Source organism: Rhodamnia argentea, chromosome 8 (genome assembly GCF_020921035.1).
Source record: "Rhodamnia argentea isolate NSW1041297 chromosome 8, ASM2092103v1, whole genome shotgun sequence".
NCBI classification, from domain to species: Eukaryota; Viridiplantae; Streptophyta; class Magnoliopsida; order Myrtales; family Myrtaceae; genus Rhodamnia; species Rhodamnia argentea.
In genome coordinates this window covers 206568-226952 of record NC_063157.1, presented here as the reverse complement: position 1 = coordinate 226952, position 20385 = coordinate 206568, and the positions used below count along the sequence as shown (strand labels likewise).

Genomic DNA, 20385 nt, shown 5'->3' with positions numbered 1-20385 from the left:
TAGAGAAACCATCCCAAATCATGAGAAAATATACTCGAGGCACCCAGTTTACACGATAGATCGAACAAGATTGAGCTACTTCGCACAAATAAGCTGACTCAGATAATGAGTCCCACGCCTACTGGTCATGTCATCCTAGGTTTGCATTAGGTGCCTCTGCTTCTCCCAAGAAGAAAAGAAAGCCTCGATGTTTCATCTTGATAGTGCTTCCCCATTCATAACCGAGTGGATAGTTCATCGTTCATCTGAAGTAGCCTAGGTCTTCTTATCATGTACTCACTACTCTCCTCCTCCTCCTCTCCTTTGCATGAAAGCCAGACAACTTAAAAGTTTCAAGTAGCTAGCTTTACTTCGACAATTCAGTAAACCTCCCATCCTTACACATTTTTATAGGAGGAATGAATTTGAAGGCAGTATTCGTTTTAATTGTAATAAAGCAGTATCGGCAGTGCAACCTCTGTCTTCACTCGGAAAAGCAAGAGTAGAAGACTTCAAAATGGAATAGAGCTTACGGCCAGATATGGTCAATTCCAATGACTAGTAAAACACATCCAGCTACATTATTACTACACTGCATAAACACATTTATCCATAAAAGAACTTTAAATCAGATCAATAAAGACATAATTATAAGATAAAGGGTAGGATACATGAAAAAATAATAGGTACAATTGAATAAACACCAAGAAAACACCAAAGCAATCTCTACTGCGGGATGCACAAAAATCCAATTCTCTGATCGCCCCCTCAAAAGGACTCAGAAAGCAGAGAATATAGAAAGAAAAGGTGTGACCAAGTGACTTTGCGCCGAAAATCCATGAGGAATTGAAGTTCCTAACTCAATTCATCGAGTTTCGTCCTCGAGGTTGCGGAAACCTGCAGTAAGATCCTCATGTAGCTTCTTGAATTTGGCCACTAGAGCTTCCTCCCCCTCAGCTGGATCCTCAAATTTTTGGGACCTATTAAGTTGATTTGATAGAGAATTAAGTTTCTAGGACAAGCTCCATGGAGGAAAAACCTCCGTCACTAATTTGCAAAGTACGAAACTTACACTAAACGGTAAAATAGATCTCCCAACCGATGCTTGACAAGGCTGTAAGTTATCTTTTGCCCATCCATACCTGCAGCTCTTTCGACAGCCTGCATAAACATTTCGTGTGTCAACAGAATTAAAAGAACTAATACTTTGATCGCTATGTATCACTCCTTAATAAGTTTGTCCTTCAAGCAAGCAAAGGCATATTCCTTTTGCATATTGCCCCATGCATAACTCTGACTTTCACATTTAATCACTAATGATTAAAATCAATATTAGTCCTAGTATGGAAAGGGATACTATTTCAGAAGTACAAGTCTCTGGTGTCAAAATACTTTCCGAATTCTCCTTCCAACATCATCCACCTTTTCTCCCAAAGATATGACAGGTTCCTCTAACCATGATTCCGCGACTTAGAAAGCATGAAAAAGATAGAGCCAAATTGGCAAAGGGTACAAATCTACCTGATTGGCCAAGTTATAGAAGTGGATGATATTGCGCATCATCCACACAGACTTGTAGAAGGGGCAAAATTTATCATATCTGTTGCAATCAAGCAAGACACATTATTACAAAAGGAAAAACAAATGAAAAAGAAAAGGCAGACTTTGAAAAAAAATTGTAGTAAAGCATCAATGTCATATTCTACTGGATAGCATAAGAACCGCTTCCTCTTACGGGGTAAAGGCATTTTGAGCAAGATAGTCCTCCCTCAGAAGTTTTGCAGTCTCTAGTGTAATTTTATCTGCTTCAGCCAAAGCATCTTTACCTACAAGCTGCACAAAGTCATGAAGAGTGAAAACTGGTCTAATTTGCAAGGCATAACCAAAACTAACGAAGACAACTATTAAAAGGTCAATTCAGCTTATGGACTCGATGTAATTTTTCATCTATTCTCACAGAATTGCAAGCACAAGTGGAAAAACCAGATAAAAAAGTCCAAGATCTAGGTCCTTTATCCAGCAAAACCAGTATTGCCCTTATGAACAACTTTTGGATCAGTTGTTTAATGATTCATCAAGTCCCTAGTCATTCCTAGTCACTGGACATATGAAGTACCTGAACGATTTCATTGAGGTCATCTTCTCTCTGCAGTACCTCACGAGCCTTTGTCCTGATGTTAATAAAATCTGGATCAAATTGTTCATAGAAGGACTCCAATGCCTATGCACAGTAGAGAAAAAGAATCCCAATTATTATATACAACGTGCAGAATGCATGAGAGGAGCAGAAGAACTCACTGTTGAGTACTTCGAGTAGGATATGAGCCAGTTCACTGATGGAAAATGTTTTCTTTGAGCAAGTTTCTTATCCAGACCCCAGAAGACCTGAAATCCATGACGATAATCATCAGCATGAAGATTCACCCCAATAAAATATGGGGAAAAAGATACACTAGCACCTGATTGGATGAAACTTGAGTTGTGCTACCCAACTTGGGCATGTACATAGGAATGAACTAATGGCAGACATCCTATCTATGATAAAGTAAGCTGAAAATTATTAACCCATGGACCAAAATCCACAGGTCTCAGACTTTGCGACGGATAAGCAGTGGGTGACAGTTTAGGAAAGTATTTTTGCATTTCAGTAGTACATAATCTACAATGGTGATTTTAGAACAAATTCAATCTTCAGATTTTTGAGACTGCCAATGATCTCCTCAAATAGTGTCTTCTAAGACTAGTTGGATCTAGAGCTAATTTCCTAAATGATAAACTCTACCACTCCCAATGCAGGTGTCATTGTGAGAGCCTCAAGTTAAAAGGCTGCTATTTGCATGATCTATGAAGCTTCCTCTCTTACCCACATCCCACCCACTCAACATCAATTCTGTGGTTCTGCGTTAAACTTGGTAGTATTTGAGCATATCTTTTATCGCCTCCAATTTGGGAAAAAGTATTCTCTTTCAGATGAAAAGAATATTGATAGAGAGTTGATGCAAAAAAAAAGATTTCACATCTCTACTTCCACGAAGGATGGGCAAATCTCCAGGTCAGTATACCCGTCCTTTTTGGAGTTCCGACTATCCCTCAAACGATTAAACCCATCTGATGGAAGCATCATTATTACTGATTCAAATAAGAGGTCCAATTTCGACAAAAAATAATAATAATAATAATAATAATAATAATAATAATAATAATAATAATAATAAGAGGTCCAACTATACCTGCACTATGCTAAGGGTGGCAGATGTTACAGGATCAGAAAAATCTCCTCCAGGGGGAGAGACAGCGCCAACAATTGTAACACTACCAGTTCGTTCTGGACCACCAAGGCACTTCACTTTACCAGCTCGCTCATAGAAAGATGCCAAACGTGCTGCCAGATAAGCAGGGTACCCACTATCTGCAGGCATTTCTGCCTGCATAAAAAGGCAATAAGATAGTATCCTATTAGATGACAAAGCCATCATAAGTTCAGAACTGTCCAAAAAAAGAAAACCACTGTAACAGTGGACAGGTTTGTTGGAATTAGTGAAACTCTTTTGATCGAAAGTGTATCGTGTGGGAATCAACCATTTATAATTCTTTGATAGAAATAAATCAGGAAAAAGGGCATGTTGCTGCCATTTTGAAACGACTAAAAACACTGAAGTAATGTCTAAACACAACGATTCAAGTCAAAGATAAAATTTTTGGAACATTTCACCCGACAACTAGATCAAGAATAAGGAGTCCAAATATATTCTAAATGAGACAACGAAACAGGGGTTAGAGACCACTCAAAAATCAAATGCCCAAGGGTTATCTTTTGAGCTATCTTGCCAACAAATTTGGCAGCCTTCAGAAAATGGTGATTTCCGAAGCTAATGAAGAAATACCTACCAATCGTCCAGAGATTTCACGAAGTGCTTCTGCCCATCGAGATGTTGAATCTGCCATCATACTGACATTGCGGCCCATGTCTCTGAAGTACTCAGCTATTGTAATACCTAGCAATTCATACAAATATAAGTTGAGAATCATTCAAATGTAGTCTTCAGCAAGAACTTGGATTAGTCTTAAGAATTGACAAGAAAAGATAAAGACCAAAAAAGGAAACAATCATGCCCGCAGAACAGGATACATTTTTCATTCATGGAGACCATGCTAAGTTTGTCCTCCGCAAATGAAAAATGAAATCTTAACAAACTACAAGCAACAAACAATCACCAAAAATTCAGATGAACGATCAGTTCTAAACTTTGGCGTGCACAGCATAGCAAACCTATTTCTAAAACTTTGCTTCTGCAATCGCCAAATCTACCCAACCACTAAAGCTAATAAACACAGTTACCTGTATATATTGATGCCTCACGAGCAGCCACAGGCATATTAGAAGTGTTTGCCACAAGCGTTGTACGCTTCATAACTGACTCTTCACGACCATCAGGTAATGTCATTGTCAATTGTGGAAAATCCATAAGGACCTGCATCATGAGAATTTACAGACGCTCTTTGACACGCTAACAAAGATACATCATTTATTTGATGGGAAGATATGCACCTCAGCCATTTCGTTTCCACGTTCCCCACAGCCAACATAGACTACAGCTTCAGAGTTAGAGTACTGCAAATGAGTCAAAAGTTTAAAATGTCAACAAGTCATAGCATCAGAAATACAATGAAACTAAAGATACAACTTCCGAGGAGGATGCTAAAGATCACCTTGGAAAGAGCTTGACTGATGACAGTTTTGCCACATCCAAATGCCCCAGGAATAGCACAGGTTCCCCCAAGAACGGAGGGGAAAAGTGCATCAAGTACACGCTGTCATGTGACAAAGATGTCAGTGAACAAACATATACCAGAGGAAAAAAGACATCACGATCTGAAATTAAACTTTCAATCTGTTACCTGACCGGTAAGCAAAGGGGTATCTGCAGCAAGCTTTGATGCAACTGGCCTTGGTGTACGTACAGGCCAAGTCTGAAAAAGGACCAAATACCAAAATTCCCCAGAAGCTTTTCAGATTTAAAAACTTGTTCTTTTATTTGCTCAAGCTAGAAAAGTAGGAATACAAAATAGAGTAGCAAACCTGAAGCATAGTAAGTTGCTTTTTCACACCTTGAAACTCCAGCTCCAGAACAGTGTCCTGCAATTGCATACACATTAACAAAACCTAGATCCACAGCTGCAGACTGTCCAACGAAAATGGAGATGGAGATTCCAGACGTCATTTCTTCTTAAAATATGAAATATCTATTTCCTTGGGTCAAGATAAAACTAAGAAGACGGTCAATTAGCCATTCAATACCATGAGTGGAAATTAAGACATTTACAATTTGCATATTTTTAGTGTAGCTGTTATCGTACAAAATAGAAAAGGAAAGAGAAATCTCTCTTCGATCAGCGATGGAAATGTTTGAAACATTCAGAATTGACAGCAAGGATGAATTATCCAAATTTCAACAATGAAGTGGCTCATGCATTTCCCTTAATACAATGCAATTTTGTTCATTCATACATTTTCCTGAATGAGTTTGATTCCCTCCAGGGTGGGAAAAGACTTCTGTGGGAAGTGAAGTCCCTTCACAAACAGTGTGTGCACAATTTCTTAAGTTATCTCATTTGAGCGAAAAAACCAAGTGTGCATGCATGCAATGCAACATAGAAAAGATGACAATAACAGCTCCAGTAATGTTAATAATTTAGATGACACCTATTACCAACCCGAGGGGAACTGCATCAAATTTCAAGGGCAGACTGCAAGCAACTAAGAGCTGGACTTAAAAGTACCTTTAGTGAGTATTGACCAGGCGGAGCAATGTAAGTAATTTTCCCCATTGAATCTGGAGGCAGTGCAACATGGTGCTGCATTAGACTATTCTCAAAGACAGTCTGTCAGAAAACATGAAGCACAAAAATATATCACATAACGGCAATAGCAAATCTAGCAACAGAAAAATAGCTTTACAGCTTACATGATAGAAAGGACCCATTTTCAAAGCAATAACTTAATGAAACGAAAACGAAAACATAAACTGATGAACTTACAGCATACAGGTCTCCCCCTGTCAAAAGATCTCCTTCACCTAATACCAGCAAATAAAACACAGATGATGAGGAGAGGTAAGGTATAAACATTAGTCAACCTCAGATCATAGCAGCTGCCTCTTGATGAAATCAAACTTAAATTCCATGAATCACCTAATTTCTTAGGCTGGAACTCCCACAGTATGTCTTTATCAAGGGCAGGCACAGAGACACCACGGGGAATATATACGTCCCCGGACCTTTTTGCAATAGTTTTCAAGGGCCTCTGCTCGACAAGACAAATGAAATATTTTCAAAGCTTAAAAAATCAGGGGCAAGAGATTTAAGCTGCGAGTGAAGCCTGAGGCTTACCTGAATTCCATCAAAAATATTTCCCAAAATTCCAGGACCCAATTCCACTGACAGAGGCTGTTACAATGGCATTAACATTGCACGGTTAGTGAACAGATGATGGATTGATTTTGATCACTTGCCACCTGGAAAAATACAGGTTATGAGCATAGGATGAAGAAGTGTGACCTTGTGTGTCCTTAAAACAGGATCATTCACCATGAGACCTGCTGTTTCCTCATAAACTGCAAATGGAAGGAAAACAATGAGCTTTCTCATGGGTTCTGTTATGAAGAAGATAACCTAATGCATTGCAGTCATTCAATGAGTTTGAGAAAAGAGTTGCAATAACCCCATGGATGACAAGATGGCAGAAAGGAGAGATAAAGAAATTAAACAATTCTGGACGAATAAATTCATATACTAAGGAGGAATAAAAAGACCTTGGATTGTTGCGGAATCTCCTTCCAAACGAATAATCTCCCCGATGAGGTTATCGTGACCCACACGAACTAATTCGTACATTGCTGCCCCAGCCATGCCATCGGCGACAACCACTGGACCTGAAACCTGCATGTCAATTCATCAGGCCTCAGAATTCAGAAATTGACGACATTGAAGTGAAGTTAGATGTGGTCCGCCGCATGAAGCAGTCGTTCTGTACTGGAGACAAGCAATCATGGCTGTGATTCATTAATGCCAAAAAGCTATCTAATATTCCTGGGAAAAGCTGCGGTAAGCATCATTCGCGGCTTCGTTCTTATTGTTTGCCGCTGCAATCACTACCCAATAGCAATTGGGCGATCGCATTACTATCAACCAATTGGCAGCGCCAGAAATTAGGTCCTAGATCAAAGAAGCGGGATCACGACATTCCCCAACACGGGAGATTCCCGATCTGAGAAACCCGGATAGAACAGACAACGAAATGACCAGCAGCAGAGAAAAGGCGAATCAATGATCCGATAAACTGACATCCCCATTTATACGAAGCAGAGGAAATCAGGAAGAAAAGGAAGGGAGGGGGATTACTCGAACGGATTGAAAGGGGAAAAGTACGTACCTTGCGGACATAACCGTACTCGCTCTCCTTCTCCGAGTCCTCGAAGGTCGTCAAACGAGCTCCGTAGACGGATGGCATAATGGACGGTTTGAGCCGCAACTGAGCCTCCGATGAAGGCGAGAAGTTGAAACTGGTAGGATCCGACCGAGGCACGCGTACGCCACACCGCGAAATTGCGCAATTCAGACCTTCCGGACCGGAGAGAGAGAAAGATTATAGATTGGAGAAGACAAAGTGAAATGATGGTGGTCGGCTCTCATGAGACTGTGGCCTTGAAAAATCAAATCTGCAGTGGGGAGGGGGATGGTTAATCGCGGAACGGAATGGCAGTGATGGAATTACGATCGACATGACAGGGGCTGATTTGGTATTTCGCCTCCCGCTGGAGAAAGTTATTTAGGTTACCGGCCCAAAGAAAAGGGAAATTACAAAATGACGGTCCCATACTTTTTACTGGGTCACATGTTTGGTCCTTGAATTTTTCTCGAATCAACATTTCCATTTTCGCGGCCATAAGGTAGGGAGGGGAACGTGTTCTCCGCCTCATCAGTGGGAATCAACTCAAGCAATCGGTAAAGTTGAGTCGACGATGATTGGGGTACGTGTGATGATGAACCCTCCTTCAACAAATGCCCACGACCAGTGGAATCTCCTCCGCCGCCACAGTCTTCACTACACAACAAGAACAACCCTGCCCAGGAGCAGAGCCACGCCGGCGAGAGACCGGGTGATAGACTTCGGGAGGCACAAGGGTAAGATGCTGGGGACGCTCCCCTCCAGCTACCTCAGGTGGGTCTGCAACAACCTCCGAGCCCGCGACACGGAGGAGTGGGCCCAGCTGGCCGAGCAAGTGCTGCAAGATCCCGTATACCGGGACCGGATGGAGTGGGAGTCGGCGGAGAGGGTGTTGAATGGTGGGGGTGCTGGTGGGGGTCCGGGGAGTGCGGTACCGGAGCTGCTGGAGATAAGCGAGAGGTTCGGGTGGGACAACGAGGATAAGGCCGCGTGGGGTCGGGTGGATTTCAAGCTTCTGGGCACTTCCAAGGGCGGGAGGATCCCCAGGAAATCGGACGACGGGAAGGAGAAGGGGAAGGGGAAAGGGAAGGAGGAGTACTCTGAATCCGAATCGCCATCTCAAGGAGAGGAGAGGAGGAGGGAGAGGAGACACAGGCTGAGGTCGAAGAGAGAATCAGGTGAAGGTCAAAACCGAACGACCCACGGTGGGAGCCGGAGGGAAGTGAGAAATGGAGGAGCGGAGGCGGTGCCGGAGCCAATATACAACCCATTTCCCGGGCGGGAATCGCTGCTGAGGAAGGTGCTCAACGGCAAGGGCCCCCAGTAGCTGTTAGCCATGAACTCCCATAAAATCTCTTTAGCTTTTCTAGTCTTTTTGCAGCTAAATGAAAGGCACATGTTGCCCGAGAGATGTGAAGAGAGTATCTTTATCAATTCATGTTTTCTTCACGGAATGGCTTTCTCAGACATTGATCTCGGCAATTCCGTTGGATGTTGGGGGTAGCATCTGTAATGTTTGACCGTGGACCAAGCGGAATTCGCCTGCACAGCAGTGACATCAGTTCACCTTCACTCCCACTTTATCGTTATGAAGTGTGAGATTTGACTGCCTCCCTGGCACACATTACCGTCTCAATCTTGTCTCTTTAATCCAAGGTTTCAACCGATTCCCGCGAACCAAATGTTGACTTAACACTTCTTTTTTCTTTATGGTATGATTAAAGAACAAAGTAACGAACTAAAGTTAATTAACAATGGGAAAGGAAAGGACTTTCTTCCATGAATGAGAGTGACAAAGGAGGATCGACATGATGGAGAGAGCCTGACGTGAAGATCCTTAACTCGCGCTTGGGTTGGTTGTCCTCTCTCTTTCGTAAAGATTCCCACCTTTGACCTTGAGAAAGTAGGGACTTGGTTTGTCATTATGCCAATGTTCCGAGGACAAGCATGGGTTTTCGCTCTCCCAAGTTCACTAAACCAAAAGCGCGGGGTTTTGGTTTCGTTTGGGGTTTTGGTTTCTGGGTTTTTGTGATGGGTGAGAGAGTAAAGGTTACTTCTGGCAATATTCTCTGTACGAGGTCCTGACACTGCAACACTGCTTTCTCTGGGGCTTCGTGCTTTAACATCCCCCAATTCAATTCAATTCAATTCATTTTCTCTCCCTAATCACATCACGACTCCTTTTCACCAACTTTTATCGTAGGAAGGAAAATCGCGACCATTTATTGCCAACACCAACGCACAGTAATCACTCCCTTACTCTACTCAGCATTTGATCTTTCCTGATTTCCATTTTCCATTTGCCATTTCACTATCTTTCTGTTTTGAGTTCTCCAAGTACCAAGACCAAGACCAACACCCCTCCTCTCTTTCCCTCAAAACCCTATTTCTCGGCATTCTTTTAGCCGTTTCTTGGTTGGTCAGTCTCTCTTTTTCTTTATTTTGGCAATGTCTTGGTTCTTGCAAGGGATCTCCTCTGCCTACTAGTCCTGGTTCATCGACAAGCTGGCGGGATCTCGAAAGCCGGATATTTTGAAGGTTATGGGTTCTCCCTTGCTGTTTTCTCGTTTCATGGAGATTGCTGCTGAAGCCGTGGATGATTCTCAGGCTTCGTGACGCAAATGCTGAATCTTGGGCACGCCAAAAATGCTGATTTTCTTGACCTCCTGGTTCGTGCTTTTGCTTTCGTGAGTAAAGCTGTAGACTTGCTGGAAAACTGCTGGATCTTAGGAGATGCCGTTTTCTAGCGATTGCCGATCCATTTAAATGCGTATTGATCTGTCTTTTGGAGCTTGATGGACCTAGGTTCAAAACGGTCGTTAGTAATCATAGTCTTCCTTTTGGAAGATGGGTTATGCCCCCTCTGTTACTTTCGTTTGTGAGAGAGAATTTCCGTTTATTTAACGTAGGTGCTGTTCGAAAAGCCAAAGCTTTTTTTGGTTAGATAGTGGAGCTGAGGTAAGCTTTGCCTGCTGATTTTTCCCATCAGGTAGATCTCTCATTTCTCCTGGAAGGTCTGATTCAAGTTGCAGAAGGAAAAAAGAAAGAGAAAATGAGTCATTCTTTCTAATCTAATAGAATATTATTTCCGAAGGACATAAGACTCGGTACTGGTAAGAACTGCATTCAGCTATTGCTTGAGGATTCGATCTGATTCAACATAAAAAAAGAGTCAGGATGGATTTTTTCAAAGTCAAGAAGCTCAGGAAAGCCTGCAAGCCTATCTTGGAGCAGGACACTGAGGGGAAGTCCATCCTGCCACATGAGGAGCCAAACAATGAAAATGGCGTTGATGATTTTAGCAAGTCGGTCTCCACTGATGGTGTTGCTGATATGGAGGATGAAGACGACGACGACTTTATTGCGAATGAAGTGAAGAGACGATTGAAAGAACTTAGGCGGAACAGTTTTCTGGTTTTGATTCCTGAGGAGGACTCATGCCCTGAGGATGACGAGGAAGAGGGAGGAGAGGGTGAGACAAGCTCTAGTGAGTGGAGAGATGTCGAAGCTGAAGGTCGACAATGGTGGGGTGGATTTGATGCTTTTTATGAAAAGTACTGTGAGGGGATGCTGTTCTTTGATCGATTGAGTGCACAGCAGCTCAGCGAAGCCGGTAATTAGTTATAGTTTTCATGTTAGGCTTAATGCTTATGTGAAACATGGTGCTTTGGTGACGGCTGATGGTTTTACGCTTTGATCACTTTCACAGGGACTGACATGATTTCCTCCATTGTCGGGGTTCTTTTTTCCCAATCATTTTATTTGTAACTTCCCTTAGATTCAATTGGACTTCCACATTAGGAGTCTTGCAGTTGGTTTATTTCATCTCATGCCATTGTAAGTGTTTTTTGTATTTGTGATGATTCAATATGTGCTAAAGAAAGGATTAGCATTCCTCATCTATTGTTAATAAAAAAGATTTTCTTTTTGGACCAATACAATATCTTTTGTATGTTTGTGAGAGAAATTGGATGAGGTATCAGGAGGTGTTTCATTTATTGTTGTGAAAGAGCACACGTAATCATAGTGGATTGGTATGGCGTCTGGATTTACTTTAAGCTTTACTGTGAAGCGCTACTTGTACGCTGAAAATCGAATCATCATTTGTAGAGAGATGTCCATTCATTGCCAAAATGGCTTCTGCAAGTTTGATGACAATTATATTCTCTGCATTGTATTGTTTTGCAGTTCCACAGGTTCCCTTGACACCATCACTGAGACTTGCATCTAAGAAACTTACTTCTCCCCTTCGCTGCCTTTCTTTAAAGAAGATTGAAGAGCCTGATGAAGAAATGGAGAAGCTGCAACAGTCGGGGGGTAATCCTTATGATGATCTAGAGACAGCTTATCTAGCTCAAACATGCTTAACATGGGAGGCACTTCATTGCCAATACACTCAACTGTGCCAAAAGATCTCTGGCCAGCCTGAAAATATGACATGTTACAGCCGTAGTTCTCAACAGTTTCAACAATTTCATGTTCTACTCCAAAGGTTTATTGAAAACGAACCTTTCGAACAGGGTCTTCGACCAGAAATTTATGCACGTGCAAGAAAAAGCTTGCCTAAACTTCTTCAGGTTCCAAATATTCAAGGTAATGGCCTTGCTGGTACACACGGAAATTAGATAGCTAGAAGACATGGACTTTATTTTTGTAAAAGTTTTGTTGTTACTTGTGCTACAACAGGCTCAGAGCAGAAAGCAGCGGAAGAAGACGGCTCAGATAAATTGGTTCTTGCACCAGATCTCCTCAGAATTATGGAGAATACCATCCTCACTTTTCATCTTTTCCTGAAAATGGACAAGAAGACGTCCACTGGGGTTCTACATTTGTTTGCAAATCAGAACCATTTTGCTAGCCCCCTACAGCAGGTCCAGTCATCTCTTGAGAAGGTGAGATTCTCTAATCACTCATTACATATTGCTTTTCCAGCATTGGTCATTGATTCGTTCGTATTTCCAATTTACAGGCTTAATTAGTAGTTACCATTTTTTTCTGGCATAAGGAATTTGTATTTTTCTTGATGTTGTTTGCCTATATCTGATCACCAGTAAAAGTTTTAGTTTGGCATTTTGATGTCCCTTCGATTCTTGAGCGTAACCAGTGGCTGTGGCTGCTGGGATCTCCTCGAAATCTTCCCATGTTGCTTCTCTCTGTAGACCACTATACGACTGATCGATACAACTGTAATCTGACTGACCAAGTTCTTGAAAAAGATTGTTATTGCATCAGGATTGGAGTTTGCATTTTAGGACCTATGCATCAGTTACATGGAATAAACTGGCAGCTTTTTGCGTTTTGTTAACCGGCAGTGAATAAGACTTGCTAGTGAAATTTCAAACTTTGTGATTGCTTCGGTCTGACTGCTGCCATATGCAGAAAGCTGTGAAATTGAAGGAACTGCGCAGGAAGAGGAAAGGGTGGAAGAAGAAATCATGGCCTCAAACAGATGATGACGTTCAGCTGCTGTTTGCCCTCATAGACACGAAATTATGTTCCATGGTTCTTAAGATGGAGAGGATCGTCAAGGGACAATTGTTCTGGTGCGAAGAAAAGATAAAGAAACTGGATTTGTCTGATGGGAAGTTGCATAGGGATCCCTCTCCTATCCTTTTTCCTTGTTGAATGTCATAGGAGAGATTGTTTAGGTGATTAGACTTGGTGTAGAGACAAAAATACTCGAAAAGACTTTCCTCTATTCTAATGGGCAATTCAGCAGCTGTCCGAACAGGCATTGATGGATCTTAGATTTATGTTTGTAGTCAATGCTGGTGCCCCGGTGGCTATGAATTGAAATTTTGACCGAGTTCTGGGAAAATGAGGGAAAGAGGCAATGTCCCAACAGGTTGACATGTCCTGTGTGCAGCGATGAGGGACTTGTTCAATTAAAAAGCATGTAGATTTTGCCATGCCTTCCTTAAATCTCTCTACTTTGGGCCGTTTCCTTTTTTACTTATCTGACTAACGTGACTGTTGATCTGTAAAGATGTTTTGTTCAGCTAGAAAAAAAAATCAATGTTGCTTCTTGAAATAATTCATACCCCACCGTTTACCAAATCCAAGTTTACCCATAAAAAAAAAAAAAAAACAGAATTAAAGGAAACGCTACATCAACAGCATACCGTTGCAATTGTTGTAATTAATTGGCAGAATATGACCTTGGCTTTCGTTGCCGTATTTGTATATTGTGGCTTTGCGTTCGCCCGGTCTCTCTTCCAATACATGATTTCCCGTTACTTTTAATTTTTCTTTTCCGTAAACAGATTATTAGGGAAAATTCTAAATAAAAGCCCAAAATGTTCTCATTTTCTCAAATTCAAATAAGTGTATGAAGTGGTCCTTATTTCAAATAAAGGCCCGAAGTGATATGATAGATTCAAATAAGGTCCCGACTTCGCCGGCCGGTGTCAACAATATTTTAGTCAAAATGAAATTTTAAACTAATTTTTAGTTATATTAAATTTAAAAAAAGGAAATATAGGATGTTGCCCCGCCGATGGCCGATGGGGTTGCCGGCGCCTCAACGAGGGCCGTTGACCCCGCCGACTAGATGCACTAGAACTGGGAGAGGATCATCGACCCTCCACCGGACTCGGGTGAGGGTCGTAGCCCAACCCTCAAACCCGGGTTAGGGCCGACATCCCTCTCTCGGTTCTAGCAAGGTCGACGACGACATGGGTTGGCGACCCCGACGGCCATCCTCGCCACCCTACCATGCCTGTGTGTGTTTCTTTTTTTTTTCTTTTTTTTTTTTTTAACTTTCATTTTTTTCAATTTTTTTAAAAATAAAAAAGGAAGAAAAAAATAAAAAAAGTAAATGATGAAAATACCCTAAACAACTAATGAGTCATTTGACCAAAAAAAAAAAAAAAAAAACCGATGAGTCAAGTCCTTTTTTGAGATTGATAATTGATGTGCCGACTTCATATTTTCATTTGAAATAATGTGCACTTCAAGTCCTTATTTGAAACAAAATTCACTTCAAGCTCTAATTTGAGAAAATAAGAACATTTCGGACATTTATTTGGAATTTTCTCTGATTATTATGGACAAGATGTTGTGCTTAGAGAAATTAAGGCTGCGTTTGGTGGTCGGGATAAAAATCGGGATTGGATAAAAGTTATCTTATCATGTGTTTGGCTACTGCGTAAGACTAGATAAAGTGGGATATAAGGTGGATATAGCTTGAATAAAATTATCCCATAGAGGAGATTGGATAAAAGCAGATATGATTTCTTATGTTGATACTCTAAAAGCTATTTTTTTCTCGAATAACAAACTTCTTAAAAAATAAAATTAAAATAATAATTACATATGGATTATATTTGAATTATAATATATTAAAAATAAAATAAAAAATTAAAATATTTATTTTTTTATTCCTATATATTTATAAATTTTAGCTTCTTTCTACTTCACAATATATATATTCTGTGCACATACACATACACACACTTCATATCTATGTCATAACGAATGGAAGAATTTTTTATTGGGTGAGTTCAAAAAAGAATTTTTTGATAGTATAGTTTGTTATTTAATAAAAAATTTATTAAGAAATGATGGAACAGAATAAAAATAACGAAAAAAGGATATAAAAAAAACGAAGTAATATAAAAATGAAGTAGAAGAACCCAATTTTAAATGAACAAATTCGAACTTGAAAATGATCTTTCGAATTCTTGAAGAATGTGGGGTAATGAAATTTCTAAAAAAATAGAAATTTCATTCTCCTATGAATCTTTAGTTCATGTTGAAGTTTCGCAACTTCTTTATAGTTTTTTAGTTCACATCAAAATTCTACAAAAATGGCAAGAGAGTTGAAACTTCTTCTTCTTCGTAGATTTCCGGTTCACGTCAAAAGTCTATAAAAGCGGAAAGAGAAGCAAAACTTATTCCTTTTTGTAACTTTGTTGTAGCGCTAGAGACAAAACTTTTCGTAGTTCCAAATGCGAATGATCATATTTTCTCTTACTAGAGTTTGTAGTGAATTATGATAGATTATTATAGTCTTCATTTGTGCATTTTCAGATTCATTTACATCAATATATGTAAATACTAAATAATGAACATGTCCAACTTTGTTATTATGATTCACCAAATAATGAATAAGATATGGCAAAATCTCTAAATTTCATATCCTATCCTATTTAACCCTATCCTGGTTAAAAATTTTGACGACCAAACATAGCCGAAAGTGCTTAATTAAAATCTAATGTGATTCAATCTTTCCCAATATTCCACCTACCCCACACGGGTGACATGATCAACAGACAAAATACGGCATCCGCCACCGAGCACATGCTCCTTTGGGGAAGTAAGAAACCAATCTGAAAGCATCGCCAAAGATCCATGGATTTCAGGGAAATCACGAACATGAGAACAATACGACAAGGAAACAATTCTTTCCAATAAAAATTTGCTAGAACAAATCAATCAATGGGCAAAAGAAATGACCCACGTTACATCAGCAAAATTCTCAAAAAAGGGCCCCCGCCATGCCAACAAAAATATGGCCGGACTTGTTCTCGCGCAGTTACACGGGACTTGCTCTCAAGCCATTATATGGGATGTCTACCGACAACCAAAATATCTTTCCAAGCTTCATAGAACATCCAGGTGATGCCAGAGGAGGGCATAACTTTCAAACAACTCGCACCCCACCCTCTGTACAGTCCAATCAGACCCTCCTCCCTAATGACTTCAGCCAGTGCCCCCGCCATGTGAGGCGGACACTTCCCTTGCAGAGCTCCCACCATTAGCCTCTTCCTTGCCACCTCCAACGGGAAGCTGATGGTGCTAGCTGTAAAACCTGACCAAGTGATAGAGAGAAGGGGAAAAAGAAATACTGTTCAGACGTGAAATAGGAAAAATGCTACCAATGGTTTTGCAACTCCTAAATGACCAAAAATTCTAATAAATACAGGAGACCACTGAAATGGTAACAGAAGAAAATGACCAGGGTAGCATTGATCAACCAGCATTATCACTAACGAAGGATTCTCACCTGCAAATGCTCCAATTAGAAGCATTTCAGGACGGCTCAAGGACTTCTTATTCTTTCCTGAACAATAAGACTTCTTGACCGTCTCATAGATGAAGTAGTAACTTGTACTGTATGGAAGCATACCAATTAGCGTGGGTGAAATGCCAGCATAAAATGCCCCAAGTCCACCATCTTGATAGATCTTACTTAAGGCAACCCGTAAGCTAGGGTATATGTCTCGACTTATAGTCAACCGATCCTACAAGAGAATTAGGACACTATCAGTTTTGAAAAGCTCCTATGGCATCATGAGACCATGAGAGTTAAGAACAGATAACCGTCTACATACAATTCAAACAATGAAAAGCAAAAGTAAGTGAAGACATTGGTGCACACAGAATGGGAGCATAAGTTTGGATACCTTCAGAACTTCAAGGGGATGACAGACAAGAGTGCTAGCAATGCCAGCAGCTGCACCAGCAACGGCGACTGGAGAGATCCAGGAGAGGGAGAACCTAAGATTCAGACTACCTAATTGCACCTTGGGACCCTCATTCTGCTTCCACTGTTCTTGTGCAGATGTCATTGCTCGCTTGACACACTCGAATGTTCCAAGCTCAATTGCCTGAGTAGGAACGATGCGGAGCATATTGATTGTATTGCCAGCCCAAAGTCCTTGCCATCCCTGCTGCTCCATGACCTCAAGGAAACTACCAGCAATGTTTTTCGATCCGACACCAACTATCATTCTTGTCCTGCAAATACAAGTAACAACTGAGCTCAAATATTCTAAATATCTTAAGAGTGCACTCCTGTAAACAGCATTGCTGCCGAGGTTGGGTAGAAATACAAATATCACTTAGTTGCGCACCATACGAAAGATTAGAGTACAAAGGACCCATGACTCAGTGAATTAAAAGGGTGGATTGGAAATAAAGCTTGGATAGCAAATTGTAATCACAGAGTACCACAATTATGAATTATCACAGATTCTCCTGGACAGACATGTCCCCCATAAAGTTAACCATGAGATGAGACTAACAGAGTACGGTAAAACCCTAACCCTGAAAACACCTCAACTGAAAACTTTATGTGTATTGGGGGCTTATGGAACAAGATTTACAAGATAAGGTTGATGAAAGCTATAATGTGGAATACCCTTTTTGTCTACAAAGTAGTTAAGCGTGACTGGATAGCATTTGAAATTGATATTGTGGGAAAAATGCAAATAACACACTCAATGAAAAAAGAACTATTTGAACCTGATTGTCTCAAGAGGAGCAAGGATAGCCTTGGTCATGGCTCCAGCCAAAGCCCCACTAAGAAACTCGCCAACTTCTCTAGTCCTGAAGAAATCCTGCATTTACATAGAATGAATAACTAAAAAAATTCAATTCTAGAGAATTGGAAAAATGACTTTGGCAATTGGTAAGCCACAAATACTGCAAGACTACAGGAAAGAGCATCTACAGATGCTTATGTAAAGAGAGAGAAGGTGCGTAAGAAATTTCAAGGGAGAAATCTGAGAGTTCAAGCAGGCATAAATAAGATAACTTTAACACTTGGATAAGCAATATTTTTCTAAGACAAAACAAAGATGGCACAAATAGTCTAGATTTAAAATGACAAACTTCTGGCTTGATCTGTGATTTGCTTTTCCAGATCCAGAGTACTTCATAATTTTTTTTTTTCAGTAATCTCCAATAAAGCCAACAGCTATACTTCCACTGTTTCTTAGCTCACACAGGTTTATTGCAGAAAAATTTTCAGAATGGAATCGACTGAATAGGCTATCACCAATTAATAAAATCGGCTGGGTAGTGAAGGCCCCGAATGGGACAACAGCATATTATGACAACTCAAATCATGAGGAAGTCTATAGCAACCAGTCTCTTATAAGTTGAACAAAAATCATCAAAGATTCTGCTCTAGGAACACGTTGTAGTCACTGTAAACATTTATGCTCAGCCATGTGCCAATTTGTTCAGCAGCCAACCTTTATAGAGCAGATTTTGGGGGAGAACAAAGACAATTCAGGGTCATGTTTTCCTACAAATCAGCCAAACACATAAAAAACGGAGTGTCATAAAAGTGGCTCCTGCTTTCCTAAAGTTCATCCATGAGCTCAGTAAGTCATGGGTAACTCCTATCAACTTAAAAGGCAATTCTTGGGAAGAGAATATCCCGTATCCATCCACAATCAAACGCTTCTCGGAGACTAAAAGTTCAGAGTGCAAAAGAATAACTAACCAGAGAAAAAGAACTTGAGAGAGAGAGAGAGAGAGAGAGAGAGAGAGAGAGAGAGAGAGAGAGAGAGAGAGAGAGAAGCTACTCACTTTGAGGACGGGCTTGAAGTCGGGAACTTGAAACCGGAGCTCGAAAGGAGGAGGGTCCTTGTCAAGGTCGATCATCTCCTTGGAGAGTATCAACACTCCATAGACGTCGCCAAAGCCCGCATTAACCCCTCCACAAGTCTTCTTCTGCGACTGTGATTCCATGTCCAGATTTTTTTGTTCAAATTATCGAAGCTCTTATCAGTATCAAACCAACTTTACATCTAAAGCTTTTGCAGGACAGAGAATATGCAAGTAGATATATTGGTTCCCTCCTCTCTTTTTTTCCCCCTTTCTGGGTTCCCTTCCTTTCTTCAAAGATTCATATGATGAGTGCAGAGATATTCGCAGACCATTCGAGCAAAGCAAAAAAGGCGTGAGCAAATTGAGGACAAAGAGGACAAACGACTGGAGAAATGGATTGACGTGCCTGAGAAGGAGACCTGGGGGACATTGGACGGGCCTTCTCTCCTCCTCCTTTTATCGCTTCCCTGTCGTGCGACGATGGGCACCTTCGATAACTCAACGACAAAGATACCGCTCTGTGGAATCGGATGGTAACTTGCTCATTTTTGGACGAGAAGGAGATGATAATTCATGGGTCCTTCTTCTTCTTCTTTTACCTTTTCCTCCCTTTTGGGGAATATCAGCTCGAACCTAGCGATCTCAGGGGCATTCATCTGCCTCCGTCTGGTGGGATTTCTAGGGTTTACTTGGAAGATTCTCAACTTAGGAGGTCTTTTTGATCGTGGGCAAAAGGAGGCAAGTGGGTTCCGCCACACTGTGCTTTACTCATTGCATTTATTTAGGACTTGGCTATAAAAAGGTCCCCTTTACGTGGGTTCAAAACGAATCTATCGCAATGCATTGAATTGGCAAGGTGCAATTTTTAAGGCCAATAAAAAGAATGTGCAGTTCTTCAACACATCAACTAGCATAAACGCTAGGTTGTGGGTCTACATCGTATTTGGACACGTCTCGTTGATAATGACACAAATTATTCATCAATTTTGACTTAATATCCAATGTTGTCTCTGAACTTTAAATTTATTTAATGTGATTCTTAAACTTTAACTCGGTATGCAATGTTGTCCCTAAACTTTTAACTTGTTCAACGTGATTCTTGAATGTGTGTGTCGGGTGAGGCGATATCCGAGCATATATATTTTTGTTTTCTCTTTCCACTTTTTTGAAATCACAGCTAAGTAATTTATTTTGATGATTAGCAAATGTTCATCTTTTAGCGTCTTATAATGTATATTGATATGTAATGTGCGTGCTATTAAATTCTTGTGAGGATAGGTAACCTTTTCATCAATGCTTTAGTACAAATTTGGAAACATAATATAAATCATCTCATCAAGAGCAAGAAGATGGGTGAAAATGGATGTAGCTAGCTACACGGAGACGGAGGGCCTAAAAAGAAGGAGTGCGGGACGAAATTGCCCAAAAGAAGAAGACCAGACACTCTCGATGGCTCCTTCTTTCAAATGTTAGACCGGGGCGGTTAAGGCAAAGGAAGGCGGACAAAGATGGAATTGACCTGGGGAGAAAGGCTCACCAGTTGCTGTTGCTGTTGCTGTTGCTTTCCCTCCAAAAGTTTGAAGATGCCTCCCCCACTCGGCCCCAGCCTTTTTGTA

At 40.7% G+C, this 20385-nt stretch overlaps 4 protein-coding genes across 13 annotated transcripts; 2 read left to right on the top strand and 2 right to left on the bottom strand.

Annotated features, from left to right (window-relative positions):
- Positions 1 to 522: 522 nt before the first annotated feature.
- On the bottom strand, positions 523 to 18733 carry LOC115755807 (V-type proton ATPase catalytic subunit A). Its single transcript, XM_030695341.2, has 21 exons — positions 18711 to 18733; positions 7412 to 7620; positions 6792 to 6918; positions 6538 to 6593; positions 6370 to 6426; positions 6172 to 6283; positions 6019 to 6056; positions 5761 to 5862; positions 5060 to 5116; positions 4879 to 4950; positions 4690 to 4791; positions 4529 to 4591; positions 4319 to 4451; positions 3868 to 3974; positions 3210 to 3404; positions 2278 to 2364; positions 2096 to 2200; positions 1715 to 1812; positions 1501 to 1579; positions 1052 to 1140; positions 523 to 959 (listed from the first exon to the last, which is right to left on the bottom strand). Exons 2-21 carry the CDS (start codon positions 7487 to 7489, stop codon positions 845 to 847), a joined length of 1872 nt encoding a protein of 623 aa, XP_030551201.2. The 5' UTR covers positions 7490 to 7620; positions 18711 to 18733; the 3' UTR covers positions 523 to 844.
- On the top strand, positions 7632 to 8927 carry LOC115755815. The gene has a single exon (XM_030695358.2). The coding sequence runs from the start codon at positions 8001 to 8003 to the stop codon at positions 8751 to 8753; it is 753 nt and encodes a 250-aa protein (XP_030551218.1). The 5' UTR covers positions 7632 to 8000; the 3' UTR covers positions 8754 to 8927.
- LOC115755810 lies at positions 9407 to 13244 on the top strand. Of its 9 annotated transcripts, none has more exons than XM_048283956.1 (6): positions 9408 to 10095; positions 10232 to 10331; positions 10420 to 11039; positions 11615 to 12019; positions 12113 to 12318; positions 12806 to 13244. In XM_048283956.1, the coding sequence occupies exons 3-6, from the start codon at positions 10604 to 10606 to the stop codon at positions 13049 to 13051; spliced, it is 1293 nt and encodes a 430-aa protein (XP_048139913.1). In that variant the 5' UTR covers positions 9408 to 10095; positions 10232 to 10331; positions 10420 to 10603; the 3' UTR covers positions 13052 to 13244. The 9 variants fall into 9 exon arrangements, with proteins under 9 accessions (XP_030551206.1, XP_048139913.1, XP_048139911.1 ...); XM_048283954.1 differs by having other exon boundaries at positions 10416 to 11039; XM_030695346.2 differs by having other exon boundaries at positions 9407 to 10415; positions 10519 to 11039.
- On the bottom strand, positions 15816 to 19524 carry LOC115755814 (probable mitochondrial adenine nucleotide transporter BTL1). Of its 2 annotated transcripts, none has more exons than XM_030695357.2 (6): positions 19176 to 19524; positions 18749 to 18898; positions 17675 to 17769; positions 16834 to 17167; positions 16557 to 16671; positions 15816 to 16238 (listed from the first exon to the last, which is right to left on the bottom strand). In XM_030695357.2, the coding sequence occupies exons 1-6, from the start codon at positions 19197 to 19199 to the stop codon at positions 15988 to 15990; spliced, it is 969 nt and encodes a 322-aa protein (XP_030551217.1). In that variant the 5' UTR covers positions 19200 to 19524; the 3' UTR covers positions 15816 to 15987. The 2 variants fall into 2 exon arrangements, with proteins under 2 accessions (XP_030551217.1, XP_030551215.1); XM_030695355.2 differs by having other exon boundaries at positions 16434 to 16671; positions 19176 to 19519.
- Between the last annotated feature and the right edge of the window lie 861 nt (positions 19525 to 20385).

Coding starts and splice junctions, on each gene's coding strand:
- LOC115755807 (XM_030695341.2), bottom strand. CDS start 7,489: ATGCCATCCGTCTACGGAGCTCGTTTGACGACCTTCGAGGACTCGGAG. Junction 4,452..4,528: donor GTGGAAACGAAATGGCTGAG/GTGCATATCTTC, acceptor CTCATGATGCAG/GTCCTTATGGATTTTCCACA. Junction 2,201..2,277: donor CCTACTCGAAGTACTCAACA/GTGAGTTCTTCT, acceptor TACTGTGCATAG/GCATTGGAGTCCTTCTATGA.
- LOC115755815 (XM_030695358.2), top strand. CDS start 8,001: ATGATTGGGGTACGTGTGATGATGAACCCTCCTTCAACAAATGCCCAC.
- LOC115755810 (XM_030695346.2), top strand. CDS start 10,604: ATGGATTTTTTCAAAGTCAAGAAGCTCAGGAAAGCCTGCAAGCCTATC. Junction 12,020..12,112: donor TCAGGTTCCAAATATTCAAG/GTAATGGCCTTG, acceptor GTGCTACAACAG/GCTCAGAGCAGAAAGCAGCG. Junction 12,319..12,805: donor TCCAGTCATCTCTTGAGAAG/GTGAGATTCTCT, acceptor TGCCATATGCAG/AAAGCTGTGAAATTGAAGGA.
- LOC115755814 (XM_030695355.2), bottom strand. CDS start 19,199: ATGTCCCCCAGGTCTCCTTCTCAG. Junction 17,770..18,748: donor ACTTCAAGCCCGTCCTCAAA/GTGAGTAGCTTC, acceptor ATGTAAATGCAG/GATTTCTTCAGGACTAGAGA. Junction 16,239..16,433: donor TCTAATTGGAGCATTTGCAG/GTGAGAATCCTT, acceptor TCACTTGGTCAG/GTTTTACAGCTAGCACCATC.